Source organism: Theropithecus gelada, chromosome 14 (assembly GCF_003255815.1).
Source record: "Theropithecus gelada isolate Dixy chromosome 14, Tgel_1.0, whole genome shotgun sequence".
In the NCBI taxonomy this organism is placed as follows: Eukaryota; Metazoa; Chordata; class Mammalia; order Primates; family Cercopithecidae; genus Theropithecus; species Theropithecus gelada.
This window is the reverse complement of record NC_037682.1, coordinates 7,475,009-7,492,062: the sequence shown is the minus strand read 5'-3', so window position 1 is coordinate 7,492,062 and position 17,054 is coordinate 7,475,009. Positions and strand designations below refer to the sequence as shown.

At 41.1% G+C, this 17,054-nt stretch overlaps 1 protein-coding gene across 1 annotated transcript in view; it reads left to right on the top strand.

Annotated features, from left to right (window-relative positions):
* The window catches only part of KDM2A (lysine demethylase 2A), a 158,587-nt gene that overhangs the window by 73,480 nt on the left and 68,053 nt on the right, over positions 1-17,054 (top strand). Inside the window, exons 3-5 of the mRNA XM_025356158.1 lie at positions 4,880-5,018; positions 6,420-6,498; positions 6,946-6,992. Of these exons, the coding sequence (XP_025211943.1) occupies positions 4,880-5,018; positions 6,420-6,498; positions 6,946-6,992 (265 nt within the window). The remainder of the gene's footprint in view (positions 1-4,879; positions 5,019-6,419; positions 6,499-6,945; positions 6,993-17,054) is intronic.

The window sequence follows — 17,054 nt, the reverse complement described above, 5'->3', positions numbered from 1 at the left end:
GCCTCCCGAGTAGCTGGGACTACAGGCGCCCGCCACCTCGCCCGGCTAGTTTTTTGTATTTCTTAGTAGAGACGGGGTTTCACCGTGTTAGCCAGGATGGTCTCGATCTCCTGACCTCGNTTAGTAGAGACGGGGTTTCACCGTGTTAGCCAGGATGGTCTCGATCTCCTGACCTCGTGATCCGCCCGTCTCGGCCTCCCAAAGTGCTGGGATTACAGGCTTGAGCCACCGCGCCCGGCCGTCAAACGAGGGATTTTTAAAACAAGCATATTAGAACTAAAAGTGCAAGTGAGAGCTTTCTAAAAGTGATTCTGGGAAACTATACTTACTCTAGTAGCATTGTTCTTGCTTTATAATGTGTTTGGAACTCATCTTTTGTAGTTCTTCGGAGACGCATATACAAAATAAGGTGAGGGAGAGAACTGGATGATGTTTTTGGGGAAAACAGTATTAGAAATTGTCAGTGAACACCCTGCCCTGCACCAAAAGATACCTAAAAATACTTTGAATGATGATGGCATTATTGGTGTCAGTGAAGTCTTATCAAAATTAAACCTTCTTTTGGCTTTTGAACTGTGATTTGTGGCAGCCAAGTTACTAGGTAAGAGAGTGTTCTAAGGCTTTTTACTAAATATGGAAAAGATACTAGATTTCCCTTTTGTGTTTTTGCCTAAAACTGGTAAGTTGAATCTTGCTTTCCTCTGGTATGTAATAGTCAAGTTTGTTTCTTTCATTTTTTATGACTGACTTCTGCCCTTTCACAGACTCCCACTCCCTAAGAGCCCTTTCTCCAGTGTCTCATTTTCTTACGTGTTTATGTAAATGCAGGTGCTATATAATCAATTCTAGATCATCAATACTTAGCTTTAAATTCCAGATTTGGTGTTCTTAGCACGTATAAAGGTAGGGTGACTTTACCCTTACCATTACCACTGGCACATCCAGTTGCCTGTTGGGTATGTATTCAAGAAATTTCAGCAAATTTTAACACTGGCTAAAGTAAAATACCGTCATTCATTGCTTAACAGTGGGGATATGTTCTGAGAAGTGAATAGGCAATTTCATCATTGTACTAATAATCTAGTGTGTACTTACACAAACCTAGGTGGTATAGCCTACTACACACCTAGGTTATATGGTATATCCTATAGCTTCTAGGCTACAAATCAGTACAGCATGTTACTGTATTGAATACTGTAGGCAGTTATAGCATGCCAGTAAATATTTGTGTATCTAAACATAGAAGCAGTGAAAATATAGTATAAAAGGCAAAAAAAAAAAAAAAAAAAAAAGGATATACCTGTATAGGGCACTTCTTGTGATGGACTTTGCAGGACTGAAAGTTGCTCTAAGTGAGTCAGTGAGTGAATAGGAGTAAATGTGAGGGCCTAAGACACTTCTGTAGATTTTATGAACAGTGTTTTATTTTTTAATTATAAATTTTTTTTTTTTCAATAATAAACTAGGCTGGGTGCACTGGCTCACTCCTGTAATCCCAGCACTTTGGGAGACTGAGGTGGGTGGATCACCTGAGGTCAGGGATTCAAGACCAGCGTGGCCAACATGGTGAAACCCTGTCTCTACAAAAATACAAAAAGTAGCCGAACATGATGGTGGGTGCCTATAATCCCAACTACTTGAGAGGCTGAGGTGAGAGAATCGCTTGAACCTGGGAGGCGGAGGTTGCAGTGAGCCGAGATCACTCCATTGCACTCCAGCCTGGGCAACAGAACAAGACTCCGTCTCAAAAAAATAATAATACTAATAATAATAAACTAAGCTTAGTCTATAACTTTTTAACTTTATATACTTTTGAATTTTTTCAAATTTTTTCTACTTTTGTAATAATACTTAGCTTAAAACACAAATACATTATACCACTATACAAAAGCATTTTCTTTATATCCTTATTCTATAAGCTTTTGTCTATTAAATTTTTTTTAAACTTTTTAAACTATTTTGTTAAAAACCAAGACATAAACATACACATTACCCTGCAGAGGGTCGGGGTCATCAGTATCACAGAGCAGCATCATTATCACTGTCTTCTGCCTCCACATCTTTTCCCACTGTAAGATCTTCAGATACGGTAACACAGATGAGCTGTCATCTCCTGTGATAACAATGCCTTCTTTTGGATACCTCCTAAGAGACCTCCCTGAGGCTGTTTTACAGTTAATATTAAGAAAAAAATAAATAGAAAGAATGCATGCTAAAATAATGTTTCAAGTACAGAATAATAAATGCATAAACCAGTAACACAGTCATTTATTATGTACTATTCCTAATGGTATGTGCTACATTTTTACATGACTGGCAGCACAGTTTGATTTACACAAGCATCACCACAAATGAGTAATGTGTTGTGCTATGATGTCCTGACGGCAACAGTGTCACTAGGAGATAGGCATTTTTTAGTTCTACTGTAATCTCATGGGAACACCGTCTCTCATATATATATATATATATGCGCAGTTCGTCATTGAAATGTCATTATACTGCACATGACTGTATTAAAGGGTAAACTTGCAGTATAAGCAACATTTTAAAAAGTAACTGCTTATTAGATAGAATTTCTCATACCATCAATCTACTCATTTAAAGTGTACAAGTCAGCTGGGTGTGGTGACTGAAGCCTGTAATCCTAGACTTTGGAAGGCTGAGGTGTGCCGATCGCTTGAGCAGAGGAGTTCCAGACCAGCCTGGCCAACATGGGGAACCCCTGTCTCTACTAAAAAAAATTAGCTGGGTGTGGTGGTGCACACTGGTGGTGTCAGCTGTGGGAGGCTGTAGGTAGGAGGATCACCTGAGCCTAGGAGGTTGAGGTTGCAGTGAGCCTTAATCCAGCCACTGCATTCCAGCCTGGGCAACAAAGCACAATCCCATCTCAGAAAATAAAAAATAAAATAAAGTGTACAATCCAGCGATTTTTAGTATATTCACAGGGTCGTATAAATGTCACCACTATCGAGTTCCAGAACATTTTCTTTGCTCTCGGAAAAAACCCATACTATTAGCAGTCACTTCTCTTATTCTTCGTTTTCTCTAGTCCCTGGCAACTATGAATCTACTTTCTGTCTCTATGGATTTGCCTATTCTAGACATTTTATTTAAATGAAGTCATACAATATATGGTCTTTTGTGACTAGCTTTTTTTTACTTGGCATAATGTTTTCAGAGTTTGTCTGTGTCATGGCACATAGCAGTATTTCATTCCTTTTTGTGGTTAAATGACATCCCATTTTGTAGGTATTACCACATTTTGTTAATCCATTCATCAATTGATTGACATTTGGGTGGCTTCTACCTTTTGGCTGTTGTGAATAACGCTAGCGTGAACATTTGTGTATAAGTTTTTGTTTTGAAAAGAAGAGCGTGGCCGGGCGCAGTGGCTCACGCCTGTAATCCCAGCACTTTGGGAGGCCAAGGCGGGCGGATCACGAGGTCAGGAGATCGAGACCATCCTGGATAACACGGTGAAACCCCGTCTCTACTAAAAATGCAAAAAATTAGCTGGGACTACAGGCGCCCGCCGCCTCGCCCAGCTAATTTTTTGCATTTTGAAGAGAATGGCGTGAACCCCGGAGGGGGGGCTTGCAGTGAACCGAGATCGCGCCACTGCACCCCCACCTGGGGGAATAAGCGAGACTCTGTCTCAAAAAAAAAAAAAAAAAAAGAAAAGAAGAGCGTATGTTTTCAGTTCTTTGAGTTATATACCTAGGAGCAGAATTATTAGGTCTTACGGTAACTTTTAACTTTTTGAGGAACTTTCAAACTGTTTACCAGTGTCTGCACCATTTTACATTCCCACCAGCAATGTATGAGGCTTCCAGTTGATCTATATTCACATCAGCACTTGTTATTGTTTATCTCTTTGATGATAGTCATTCTGGTGGGTATAAAGTGGTATTTCGTTGTAGTTTTGGTTTGCATTTTTGTAATGACTAATGAGAATTGAGCATTTTTCATGTGCTTATTGTACATTTGTATATCTTCTTGGGAAAGACATGTTATCTTTAAAGCTAAATATTGATGGTATGCTGTTTGGAATGCTGTGGGGTTTTTGTTGTTGTTGTTGTTTTTTGAGACGAAGTTTCGCTCTTGTTGCCCAGGCTGAAATGCAATAGCGCGATCTCGGCTCACTGCAACTTCCGCTTCCCAGGTTCAAGCAATTCTCCTGTGTTAGCCTCCTGAATAGCTGGGATAACAGGCATGTGCCACTACACCCAGCTTATTTTGTATTTTTAGTAGAGACGTGGTTTCTCCACATTGGTCAGGCTGGTCTCTAATCTCGAACTCCCGACCTCAGGTGATCCACCCATTTCTGCCTCCAAAGTACTGGGATTACAGGCGTGAGCTCCCGCACCCGGACTGGAATGCTGTTCTTTAAATTAACTTTCTTCCTTTATCTGAGACAGGGTTTTTGATCCATTAATTCAAATATTTTAGTCTATTTTTGAGATTGCTTTACAAAGCTAATTTTAAATACAGCTCTCCCCTATGAAAAAAGTATATTTTGTATCCTGGCTTGAAATTACTCTGAATACAGTTTGTCCCCACTCTGATAAACAATGATAGACAAATGAAATATTTAGTAGACTTTCTTTCATCCTGTTTTTATTGTGAATTTATATCTCTATGCTCAAAGAATTAGCAAGGGTAAAATTCATAGAGGACCCAGTGGCTCATTAAAACTTCAATATATTCTGTGGATTCTGAGAATATCAGCTATGTTGAGAGGAAGAAAAGATCCATAAGGCAAGGAAAATAGCAACTGAGTTTGAAAGTAGCACTTTGCACATGTAGGGAAATCTATGACCACTAGTAGGTAGGAATGAAAAAGTACATGATTTCATCCGTGTGTTCCTTTCTCTCCCAGCGTGGTACCATGCGACGACGCTATGAAGATGATGGCATTTCAGATGATGAAATTGAAGGGAAAAGAACTTTTGACTTGGAAGAGAAACTGCACACCAACAAATATAATGCCAATTTTGTTACTTTTATGGAAGGAAAAGGTCAGTATCGTTTTGGTTCCAGCATATAGTCCTTTGATGTGGGAAGCCATAGACTCTGAGCATTGGGGGTTTAGCATTTATCCAGCTAAAATATTGCCTGTTGATGTTATCTATTTTTTTTTTTTTTGAGATGGAGTCTCGCTCTGTAGCCCAGGCTGGAGTGCAGTGGCCGGATCTCAGCTCACTGCAAGCTCCGCCTCCCGGGTTCACGCCATTCTCCGGCCTCAGCCTCCCGAGTAGCTGGGACTACAGGCGCCCGCCACCTCGCCCGGCTACTTTTTTGTATTTCTTAGTAGAGACGGGGTTTCATCGTGTTATCCAGGATGGTCTCGATCTCCTGACCTCGTGATCCACCCGTCTCGGCCTCCCAAAGTGCTGGGATTACAGGCTTGAACCACCACGCCCGGCGATGTTATCTATTTTCTCTTGTTATACAATGCCACTTGTATGCACTTGTCCCCTAGTCCTCCCACCCTGTGAGTCATTCTCTGCTATATTATAAGTAATCTTTTATTAGGGCAAGAGTATTGTCGGATATTTTTGCCTAATAGCCTCTTCCTCCTCTTTCCATCCCTTGGTTTAAGTTTAATTAAAAACAGTACAATAAAAATCCTTTTATGTGTATATCTACTCCACCAAAACTGAGGGTGGGGTTCCATGCGCACCATACATCTTTGATCTTTGGCAAACTGACAAGGATGTCATATATGTATTGTAGTGGTCAAAATTAAATTTTTTTTTAACTTTTTTTTTTTTTTTTTTTGAGATGGAGTCTTGCTGCGTCACCCAGGCTGGAGTGTAGTGGTGCAGTCTTGGCTCACTGCAACCTCCGTCTCCCAGGTTGAAGCAATTCTCCTACCTCAGCCTCCTGAGTAGCTGGGATTACAGGCACGTGCCACCATACCCCATTAATTTTTTTTTTTTTTTAATGTATTTTTAGTAGAGACAGGGTTTCGCCATGTTGGCCAGGCTGGTCTTGAACTCCTGACCTCAGGTGATCTGCCCACCTTGGCCTCCCAAAGTGCTGGGATTACAGGCATGAGCCACCACGGCGCCCGGCGTTTCTTTTTCACTCTTAAGAGACAGGGTGATGATAATTTCTGTTTAGCATTTATGAGATGACTCATTAGTAGTACTATCCCCATATTGTTTAAGCTCTAAATTTCCTGTGGAAATATATAGACTTGGCAAACCCCTCAAGCCTTGCTTCTCAATGTGTTCTCCATATTTTCTAAGAGATGCTTCTTAATAAGCATATGTTTTATTGACTAACAGCATAACTATATACACAGAATAACAAACACCATTTATACTGTATTACTTAGGATCCTTTTTATGGTCCTTTTATTGTTTTTAATTATACCTCTTATCTTTCTAATAATTATTTTCCTATGGTGACAGATTTTAATGTAGAGTATATTCAGCGGGGTGGCTTGAGAGATCCTCTGATTTTCAAGAATTCTGATGGACTTGGAATAAAGTAAGTGTTTAAAGCTTGGCTGGATATAGTTGCAAAATGGCCTTGTTACACCCAGGGCTATAAACAGTGGTGGTATATACCCAGAACAGTAGTAATTGAAAATAATTTCCCACTTAGTTTTAAAAGTGTATGTTTTTGTTTTGATACACAAGTGTTTCATATTAGAGGTAAATGACAAAATATAGATGAACCAAAAAAAAAATTTTTTTAATCTCCTGAAATGTGCCACCCTTAGATAAATCATTAACATTTTGTTATGTATTCTTTTTTCCTATGCATATGTAATAATATGTGTAAATACATAATCACCTATATTTTAAAAATAATTTAAAACCTGATTATGAATATTGCTGTGTCTGGGGAGTTCTCAGTACTTTAAGAAAAAAAACTCACATTTACTAGAGAAATTGTGTTTTCCATATATACTTACTGGTGTTTGTTTCATAGAATGCCGGATCCAGACTTCACTGTGAATGATGTCAAAATGTGTGTAGGTAAGTGTCTATCTTTAAGGCAAAGATTTAAGACTTAGGACTGAATTAAATCTCTGACTGAGATTTAAGGCTTAGGAACATTGAAGTATATATTTGATTAGAAACTACATTTTCATTAGGAACAGAATTTTATCAAAGAGAGTTACAGAAGTTGCCTTATTTAATTATTTAATACACATTAAACATAGAAGGTTGGAATCTCTTTTTCCTACCTTCATACTTCCTTCTCTCCATGAAGAGTGTGCCTTCTGGGGCAACCTTTCCAAGAAACCGAAAACTTAGATCTCTGAGCCAAGAATGAAGTTTCATTAATATCCGTGATACCCTTCGTTTCCCTAAAAGCAGTAGAGAAATTTCCAGGAAATGCTCGCCAATGCTGCATTTGGAAACTTACCTAAGACTTGAAACTTTATAAGCTGAGAAGTAGATACATTAAAATTGAGTCTTTTAATTATTTTATTATATTCAAAATTTAGGAAAAAGAAAGCAAATTAGATTCATCTAATGAAAGAAGAAAATTCTTGATGTTAGTAAAGTTTCAGCCTAGTTTTCTGCAGACAGTGGTGTTCGTTGTGGTCCTCAGACACCCCAGCATCCTTCGGAGTTCAGGGATGGTCAGTAAAATGGAATAAAGTCTTTTTGTCTTTTTTTTTTTTTTTTTTTTGAGACAGAGTCTCTGTCGCCCAGGCTAGAGTGCAGTGGCACAATCTCAGCTCACTGCAACCTCTGTGTGCCGCATTCAAGCAGTTCTCTCACCTCAGCCTTCCGAGTAGCTGGGATCGCAGGCACGTGCCACCACACCCGGCTAATTTTTATATTTTTAGTAGAGATGTGGTTTCACCATGTTGGCTAGGCTGGTCTTGAACTCCTGACCTCAAGCAGTCCTCCCGCCTTGGCCTCCCAAAGTGCTCGGATTACAGGTGTGAGCCACTGCGCCTGGCCAGAATAAAGTCTTTTTGAAATGCTTCCAACAGGACTTAAAACGAAGGGACTTTTTTGATTTTCTTCCTAGTACTAGAATTTCTATTATCTTTTGTCCTCTGTACTAAAGCTCCAGTGCCATTCCTTTGCTTTGAAAATGAAGTGCTGCAGTACTGTCTCCTGGCCACTTGAGGGTCCATGTTAGACTACCGACTCTTCTGTTTATCTAAAAGGTGAAAGTCACAGATATCCTAGGTAGAGGAAAGTTCCCAAATCTCTGTTTTATTCATCGCCTTATTGTTTCTGTGTTAGATCCTGGCCATCTGCCTGTTGCCATGTATTCCCTAGTACTTATCACAGTTCCTGGAATATAGTAGGTGCTCAGGAAATCCACTGAATAATGAAAATGCTCTCCCACTCTTCACAAGACAGAACACTCTCAGGGGACCTCAGAAAACCTACCTGAATATGTAATAGTCTATCATTTGACCTCCTTTATTAAAGAACCTCCAGGACAGTAATTCCTTGTTTCTGTAAAGCTTCCCTCTTGATGAGACATTCTTACAGTTTGTGGTCCACATACGACCTGCATCAGAATTATTTGTGATATTGTTAAAAATGTAGACTCGCAGAGAGGATTGTAGGAAGATGGCAGAGTAGCAAGCGCCAGGAACTTTTCTCCTTACCTAGATAATAATTGCACTGGCAGAATCTGTCTGATACAACTATTTTGGAATTCGGGAGTCTATTGAAGGCTTGCAAATTTCAGGGACAGCTTGGACAATAAAGTACAGTTAATTTCAGTCAGTTTCAGGCCTTAGCACAGTAAGAGCTTCTCCATTCTTCCCTGCCAACCAAGCCCTATGACAAGCAGCTGTGCATATGTTTCCCCGAAAAATTTGCACAGCTTATGGGAACCAGGATGAGCAAACAGGAACCTTTCTTCCAAATAATGGGATCCATGCTGTGGTCACTGAGTGCTGCTTCTGATCACAGAAGTACAGACAAAGAGGCAGGTGGGGCCAGGCACAGTGGGTCACACCTGTAATCTTAGCACTTGGGGAGCCTGAGGCAGGTGGATTGCTTGAGTCCAGGAGTTTGAGATCAGCCTGGGCAACATAGTGAAACCCTGTCTCTACAAAAAATACAAAAATTAGCTAGGTGTGGTGGCATGCACTGATAGTCCCAGCTACCTGGGGGGCAATTCCTTGAGCCCTGGAGGTTGAGACTGCGGTGATATGTGATCACACCACTGCACTCCAGCCTGGGCAACAGAGTGAGACCCTGTCTCAAAAAAAAAAAAAAAAAAAAGGGCAGGTGGGGCAATTGTTGTTGCATCTTCCCCTAATTGTTGCAGTCTTCTTCCTCTCAGCTGAACTGACTTCCAGGGCATTTAAAAGGCTACTGTGGCCGGGCACGGTGGTCCACGCCTATAATCCCAGCACTTTGGGAGGCCGAGGTGGGCATATCACAAGGTCAGGAGTTTGAGACCAGCCTGACCAACATGGTGAAACCCCGTCTTTACTAAAAATACAAAAGTTAGCCGGGCGTGGTGGTAGGTGCCTGTAATCCCAGCTACTCAGGAGGCTGAGGCAGGAGAATCGCTTGAACCAGGAGGCGGAGGTTGCAGTGAGTGAAGATTGTGCCACTGCACTCCAGCCTGGGTGACAGAACGAGACTCATCTCAGAAAAAGGTAGGGGGGGTGGGGAGATGGGAGGTAGGGGGATGGGCGGGGGGGCTGTTGCCTGCCCCCCCGCCCGGACAATTTTAGTTTTCTCTTTTCCCCTTTGAGAGCCAGACATTAAAGACTAGCAGAATAGGAAGCGACTGCATATGCACATGGAAGGTGCAGGCTCAGAGAAGATGTAAGAAAACTTAAGTGTATACCTCAGATTGATCCTTGACACAGAGATAGCCTACAAAAAAACAAAAACAAAACACACAATAATAAAACAGAAAATCCTGGGGAAGAGAGAGAATTGGATTTCAAGAGTTACCACATTATTAAATTCAGATGTCCAGTTTTCAACAAAAAATCATAAGGCATATGAAGAAAGAGGAAAGTATGGCCCATTCAAAGGAAAAAAATCAATAGAAAATGTCTTTGAAAAAGTCCTGATTGTGGATCTAACAGACAAAGATTTTTAAATAGCTGTCTTAAAGATGCTCAAAAAACTAAGGAATATGTGGAGGAAGTCAAGGAAGGAATGTATGAACAAAATGGAAATATCAATAAAGAGACAGAAAACCTTAAACCAAAAGGAAATTCTGGAGCTGAAAAGTACAGTCATTAAAATGAAAACTTACATTCACAGGCAGATTTGAACAAGCAAAAGAATCAGCAAAGATAGGACAGTGGAGATTATTAAGTCTAAGGAACAGTGGAGATTATTAAGTCTAAGGAACAGAATGACAAAAATAGAAGAAAAGTGAACATATAGGTTAAATGTTATCCCTGCTGGGCGCGGTGCCTCACACCTGTAATCCCAGCACTTTGGGAGGTCAAGGTGGGTGGATCACTTGAGGTCAGGAGTTTGAGGCCAGCCTGCCCAACATGGTGAAACCCTGTCTCTACTGAAAATACAAAAGTTAGCTGGGCGTGGTGGTGGACCCCTGTAATCCCAGCTACTTGGGAGGGCTCAGGTAGGAGAATCTGTTGAACCCGGGAGGTGCAGGTTGCAGTGAGATGAGGTCGCAGCATTGCACTCCAGCCTTGGTGACGAGCAAAACTGTCTCAAAAAAAAAAAAAAAAAGTTATGCCTTCCAAAATTTATGTTGAAATTGAATTGCCATTGTAACAGTATTAAGTGGTGGGACCTTTAAGAGATAATTAGGCTACAGGGACTCCACTCTCATGGGTGGGATTGGTGCTGTTAAAAAAGGATGAGTTTGGCCGGGCGCGGTGGCTCAAGCCTGTAATCCCAGCACTTTGGGAGGCCGAGACGGGCGGATCACGAGGTCAGGAGATCGAGACCATCCTGGCTAACACGGTGAAACCCCGTCTCTACTAAAAAAAAAAAAAAGACAAAAAACGTGGCGGGCGCCTGTAGTCCCAGCTACTCGGGAGGCTGAGGCAGGAGTATGGCGTAAACCCGGGAGGCGGAGCTTGCAGTGAGCCGAGATCCGGTCACTGCACTCCAGCCTGGGAGACAGAGCGAGACTCCGTCTCAAAAAAAACCACACACACACACAAAAAAGGATGAGTTCGGCCCCCTCTTGCTTTCTCTCATTCTCTTACTGTCTTGCTTTTCACCATGTGATGATGCAGCAAAAAGGCCCTCACCAGATGCTGGCACCTTGATTTTAGACTTCCTAGCCTCCACAACTGTGAGCCAATAAATTGCTGTTCATCATAAATTACCTACCAGGTATTCTGTCAACAGCAACCCAAAATGGACTGACAGTCTAAAGGAACATTTTTGACACCATTAAGCAGACCAACATACACATTATAAAAGTACCAGAAGGAAAATAGAAAGGAGCAGAGAGAATATATATTTGATCAAATACTGGCTGAAAATTTCCCAAATTTGACGAAAGATATGAGTACAAACATCCAAACAGCTCAGTGAACTCCAAGTAAGATGAACTCAGAGACCCTCACCAAGACACATTATAATCAAACTTTCAAAAGCCAAAGACAAACTCTTGAAAGCATCAAGAGAGAAATGACTAAATGATTCATTACATAAAGGTGTCCTCAGTAAAATTATGAACCAATTTCTCATCAGAAACTTTGGAGGCCAGGAGGCAGTGAGCCAGTATATTCAAAGTGCTAAAAGGAATACAAAACAAAACTGTCAACCAAGAATCCTATATCTGGCAAAACTGTCCTTCAAAAGGGGCGAGAAATTAAGACATTCTCAGAAAAACAAAAGCTAAGGAAACTTGTTACCACTGGACCTGCCTTGTAAGAAATGCTCAGGAGAGTCCTGCAAGGTGAAATGAAAGGACATTAGATTGTAACTTGAAGCCATATGAAGAAATATCTCGATAAAGGTAAATACATGGGTAATTGTAAGAGCTAGTATTATCTTAACCATGGCTTGTAACTCCTTTTTGTTTTCTCCATAGTTTAAGAGACGAATATATTTTTTAAAAGACAATTGTTAGCCTGAAAACGAATACTGAAACTTTGAGTGTAGCCCCACATTTTATTTTACACATAATTTGAGAGATCAATACATTTAAAAGAATTATTAGAACGGGGTATAGTGGTACATGCCTGTAATCCCAGCTACTTAGAAGGCTGAGGTGGGAAGATTGCTTGAACCCAGGAATTCAAGACCAGCCTGGGCAACATAGCAAAGACCCATTTCTCCCACCCCATGAATGAATGAATGAGTTACTAGTTTATATTTAAGGGCATAAACTAATAACTAATAGGGATACAGTATATAAGGATGTGGTTTTGTGACATCAGTAACCAAAAGGGGTAGAGACAGAGCTGTAAAGGAGCAGATTCTTTGAATAGTAGTGAAGTCAAACTGGTATTAATTAAAAATAGAATGTTTAACTTTAGGATATTAGATGTAATCCCTATGGTAACAATAAAGACAATATCTGTAGTATATATACAGAAGGAAATGAGAAAGAAATTTACACATTTCACCAAATAAATGTATCTAAATACAAAAGAAAACAGTAATTTAGGAAAATGAGGAACAAAGCTATGAGGATATAGAAATCAAATACCAAAATGACAGAAGTTTATGTTCCTCTTTACAAGTACTTTCCAATCAAAAGACAAGAAATTGGCAGAATGGATAAAAATAGCATGATACAACTATATGCTGTCCACAAGAGATTCACTGAAGATCCAAAAGACAGAAATAGATTGAAAGTGAAAGGATAGAAAAAGCTATTCCATGCAAACAGTAACCAAAAGAGCAGGGGTAGCTATACTAATATCAGATAAGACAGACATTTATTCATCTATTTATTTAAATTTATTTATTTATTTATTTATTCATTTACTTATTTTGAGATGGCATCTTGCTCTCTTGGCCAGGCTGGTGTGCAGTGGCACAGTCTCGACTCACTGCAACCTCTATCTCCTGGTTCAAGTGATTCTCCTGCCTCAGCCTCCCAAGTAGCTGGATTTACAGGTGCCCGCCACCACGCCCAGCTAATTTTTGTATTTTTAGTGGAGACGGGGTTTCACCATCTTGGCCAGGCTGGTCACAAACTCCCAGCCTCAAGTGATCCGCCCACCTCGGTCTCCCAAAGTGCTGGGATTATAGGCATGAGCCATGGCACTAGGCCCTAAAACAGACTTTAAATCAAAGAATGGTTTCAAGAGAGGCCTGGTATGGTGCCTCACACCTATAATCCCCACACTCCGGGAGGCCAAGGCAGGACTGCTTTAAGCCAGGAATTCAAGACCAGCCTGGGCAACATACCAAGACCTCATGTCTATTAAAAAAAAAAAAATAGTAATTTTAAAAGTTGGCTGGGCATGGTGGTGCATGCCTGTGCTCCTAGCTACTTGGAAGGCCGAGGCAGGAGGATCACTTGAGCCCAGGAGTTTGAGGCTGTTCTGATCACACCACTGTACTCCAGCCTGGGTGACAGAGCAAGACCCTGTCTCTTTAAAAAGAAACAAAGAGGCCAGGCGCAGCGGCTCTTGCTTGTAATCCCAGCACTTTGGGAGGCCGAGGCAGGTGGATCACGAGGTCTGGAGATCGAGACCATCCTGGCTAATGTGGTGAAACCTCATCTCTACTAAAAATACAAAATATTAGCCGGATGTGGTGGCAGGTACCTGTAGTCCCAGCTACTCGGGAGGCTGCGGCAGAAGAATGGCATCAACCCGGGAGACAGAGCTTGCAGTGAGCGGATATCGCGCCATTGCACTCCAGCCCGGGCGACAGAGCGAGACTCTGTCTCAGGAAAAAAAAAAAAAAAGAAAGAAAGAAAAAAAGAAAAAATGGTTGGACATGGTGCCTCACCTGTAATCCCAACTTTGGGAGGCCAAGGCGGGAAGATTGCTGAAGCCTAGGAGTTTGAGACTACCCTGGGTAACATGCTGAGACCTCATCTCTACCAAAAATGTAAGCCAAGCATGGTGGCACATGCCTGTAGTTTCAGCTACTCAGGAAGCTGAGATGGGAGTGTCACTTGAGCCTGGCAAGTCAAAACTGCAGTGACCTGAGATTGTGCCACCTCACTCCAACCTGGGTGACAGAGCAAGACACTGTCTCCAAAAAATAAATAAATAAATAAATAAAATGTTTTCAAGAGGCAAAGACATGTATTTTGGTGTATTATATTAATTAAAGGTTTAACTATAGCAAGAAGATGTAACAATTACAAACATTTATGTACCAAATGACAGACCATCAGTACTGAAGGGGGAAGTAGATATTTCTGTACAGTAATACTTGGAGACTTCAGTACCCCCTCTCAATAATGGATAGAACAACCAGACCGAAAATAAGTAAGGAAATAGTGGACTTAACACAGTAAACCAACCAGATCTCACAGACACAGACAGAATCCTACCTAACAGCAATAGCATACACATTCTTTTCAAGTGTATGTAAGACATTTTCCAGGATACACCATATGTTAGGCCACAGATTAAAAATCAATGGATTTAAAAAATAGATATCAAAGTATCTTCTGCAGCCACAATGGGATGAAGTTAGAAATCAATAACAAGTAAAACTAGGAAAGTCACAAAATTGTGGAATTTAACAATCAGTGAATCAAAGAAGAAATCACATGGAAATTAGAAAATATTTATAGATCGAAAGAACGCACCACAGCATACCAAAACTTATAGGGATCAGTAAAAGCAGCATTAAGGGAGAAATTTGTAGCTATAAATGCTTTGATTATAAAACACGGAATCACTGATTGCAGTAGTGTGCACCTATAGTTCCAGCTACTTGGGAGACTGAGGCAGGAGGATTGCTTGAGCCCAGGATTTTGAGTCCAGCCTGGGCAACATAGCAAGACCTTATCTCGGCCGGGCGAGGTGGCTCACACCTGTAATCCCAGCACTTTGGCAGGCCGAGGCAGGTGGATCATCTGAGGTCAGGAGTTCGAGACCAGCCTGGTCAACATAGTGAAACCCCATCTCTACTAAAAATACAAAAATTAGCCAGGCGTGGTGGTGCACACCTGTAGTCCCAGCTACTCAGAGGCTGAGGCAGGAGAATCACTTGAACCTGGGAAGTGGTGGTTGCAGTGAGCCGAGATGGCACATTGCACTCCAGCCTGGGCAACAAGGTGAGACTCTGTGTCAAAAAAAAAAACTGTCTCTTTAACAAAAGAAGAGAAACTTGAAATCAACAACCTAATCTTACAACTTAAATAACTAGAGAAAGGACAAACTAAACCTAAAGCTAAAGGAAGTAATAAAGATTAGAGCAGAGATAAATGAAATAAATAATAGAAAAACAATAGAGAAAAGTCAAAGAAACCAACTACTCGGGCGGCTGAGTCATGAGAATTGCTTGAACTGGGGAGTCGGAGGTTGCAGTGAGCCCCGATTGTGCCATTGTACTCCAGCCTAGGCAACAGAGCAAGACTCTGTCTCAGGGAAAAAAAAAAAAGCTATGAACAATTGTTCATCAATAAATTGGACAACCTAGATGAAGTGTACAAATTTCTAGAAACACAAAACGTATTAAGACTAAATCACTAAGAAATACAAACTTTGCATAGAACTATATTTTAATTAGTGAGGAGATTGGGTCAATATTCAAACATCTCCCAACAAAGAAAAGACTGGGCCTGATGGCTTCGGTGAATTCTACCAAACAATTAAAGAGGAACTAACACCAATACTTCTCAAACTTTTTCAAAGAATTAAGAGGGAACACTTCCCCCCCTCCCCGAGATGAGTCACGTTCTGTCACCAGGCTGGGGTGCAGTGGCACAATGTCAGCTCACTGCAGTCCCCACCTCCTGGGTTCAAGTGATTCCCCTGCCTCAGCCTCCCAAGTAGCAGGATTACAGGTGCCTGCCACCACGCCTGGCTAATATTTTGTATTTTAGTAGATATGGGGTTTCACCATGTTGGCCAGGTCTCGATCTCCTGACCATGATCTGCCCGCCTTGGCCTCCCAAAGTGCTGGGATAACAGGCATGAGCCATTGTGCGCGGCGGAGGGAACACTTCTTAAGTCATTCTGTGAGGCCAGCATTACCCTGATACCAAAGCGAGACAAAGACAGTAGAAGAAAACAAAACTACAAATGGATATCCTTTTTGAACACTGATGTAAAAATCCTCAACAAAATACTTGCATACTAAATTCAGCAGCGTATTAAAAGGATTATACACCATGACCAAGTGGGATTTATTCCTGAAATAGATGGTTCAACTTGTGAAAATCAATCAATATAAATTTCATTAATAGTGAAGGAGGGAAAAAGTCACATGATCATCTCAATTGACACAGAGAAGACATTTGACAAAATTCAACACCTTTCCATGATAAAAACACTTGACAAACTAAAAATAAAAGGAAACTACCTCAACATAATAAAAGCTTTATATGAAAAACCCCCAGTAAATATCATAATCAGTGGTGAAACACCAAAAGCATTTAAGATCAGGAGCAACGTAAAGATGCCTGCTTTTACTGCCTCTATTCAGTGTAGCACTGGAAGTCCTAACACAGCAATTAGGCAAAAAAATGAACGAAAAGTCATGCAAATTGGAAAGGAAGAAGTAAAGTCACCTCTGTTGGCAGATGATACGACTTTTTTATTTGTTATTAGTATTTTTCTTTGGTTCCTTCTAACATGTGCATCTTTACACTTAGTTTTGCTCTTTATCAAATATTTCAAATATACATAAAATTACAGAGAATCATTAACAAAATGAACATCCGTCTATGGAACCAAAATGAAGATCCACTTGTGTACAACATAGTAAGAAATTAACCTTTTGGCCGGGCGCGGTGGCTCAAGCCTGTAATCCCAGCACTTTGGGAGGCCGAGACGGGCGGATCACGAGGTCAGGAGATCGAGACCATCCTGGCTAACACGGTGAAACCCCGTCTCTACTAAAAATACAAAAAACTAGCCGGGCGAGGTGACGGGCGCCTGTAGTCCCAGCTACTCGGGAGGCTGAGGCAGGAGAATGGCGGGAACCCGGGAGGCGGAGCTTGCAGTGAGCTGAGAT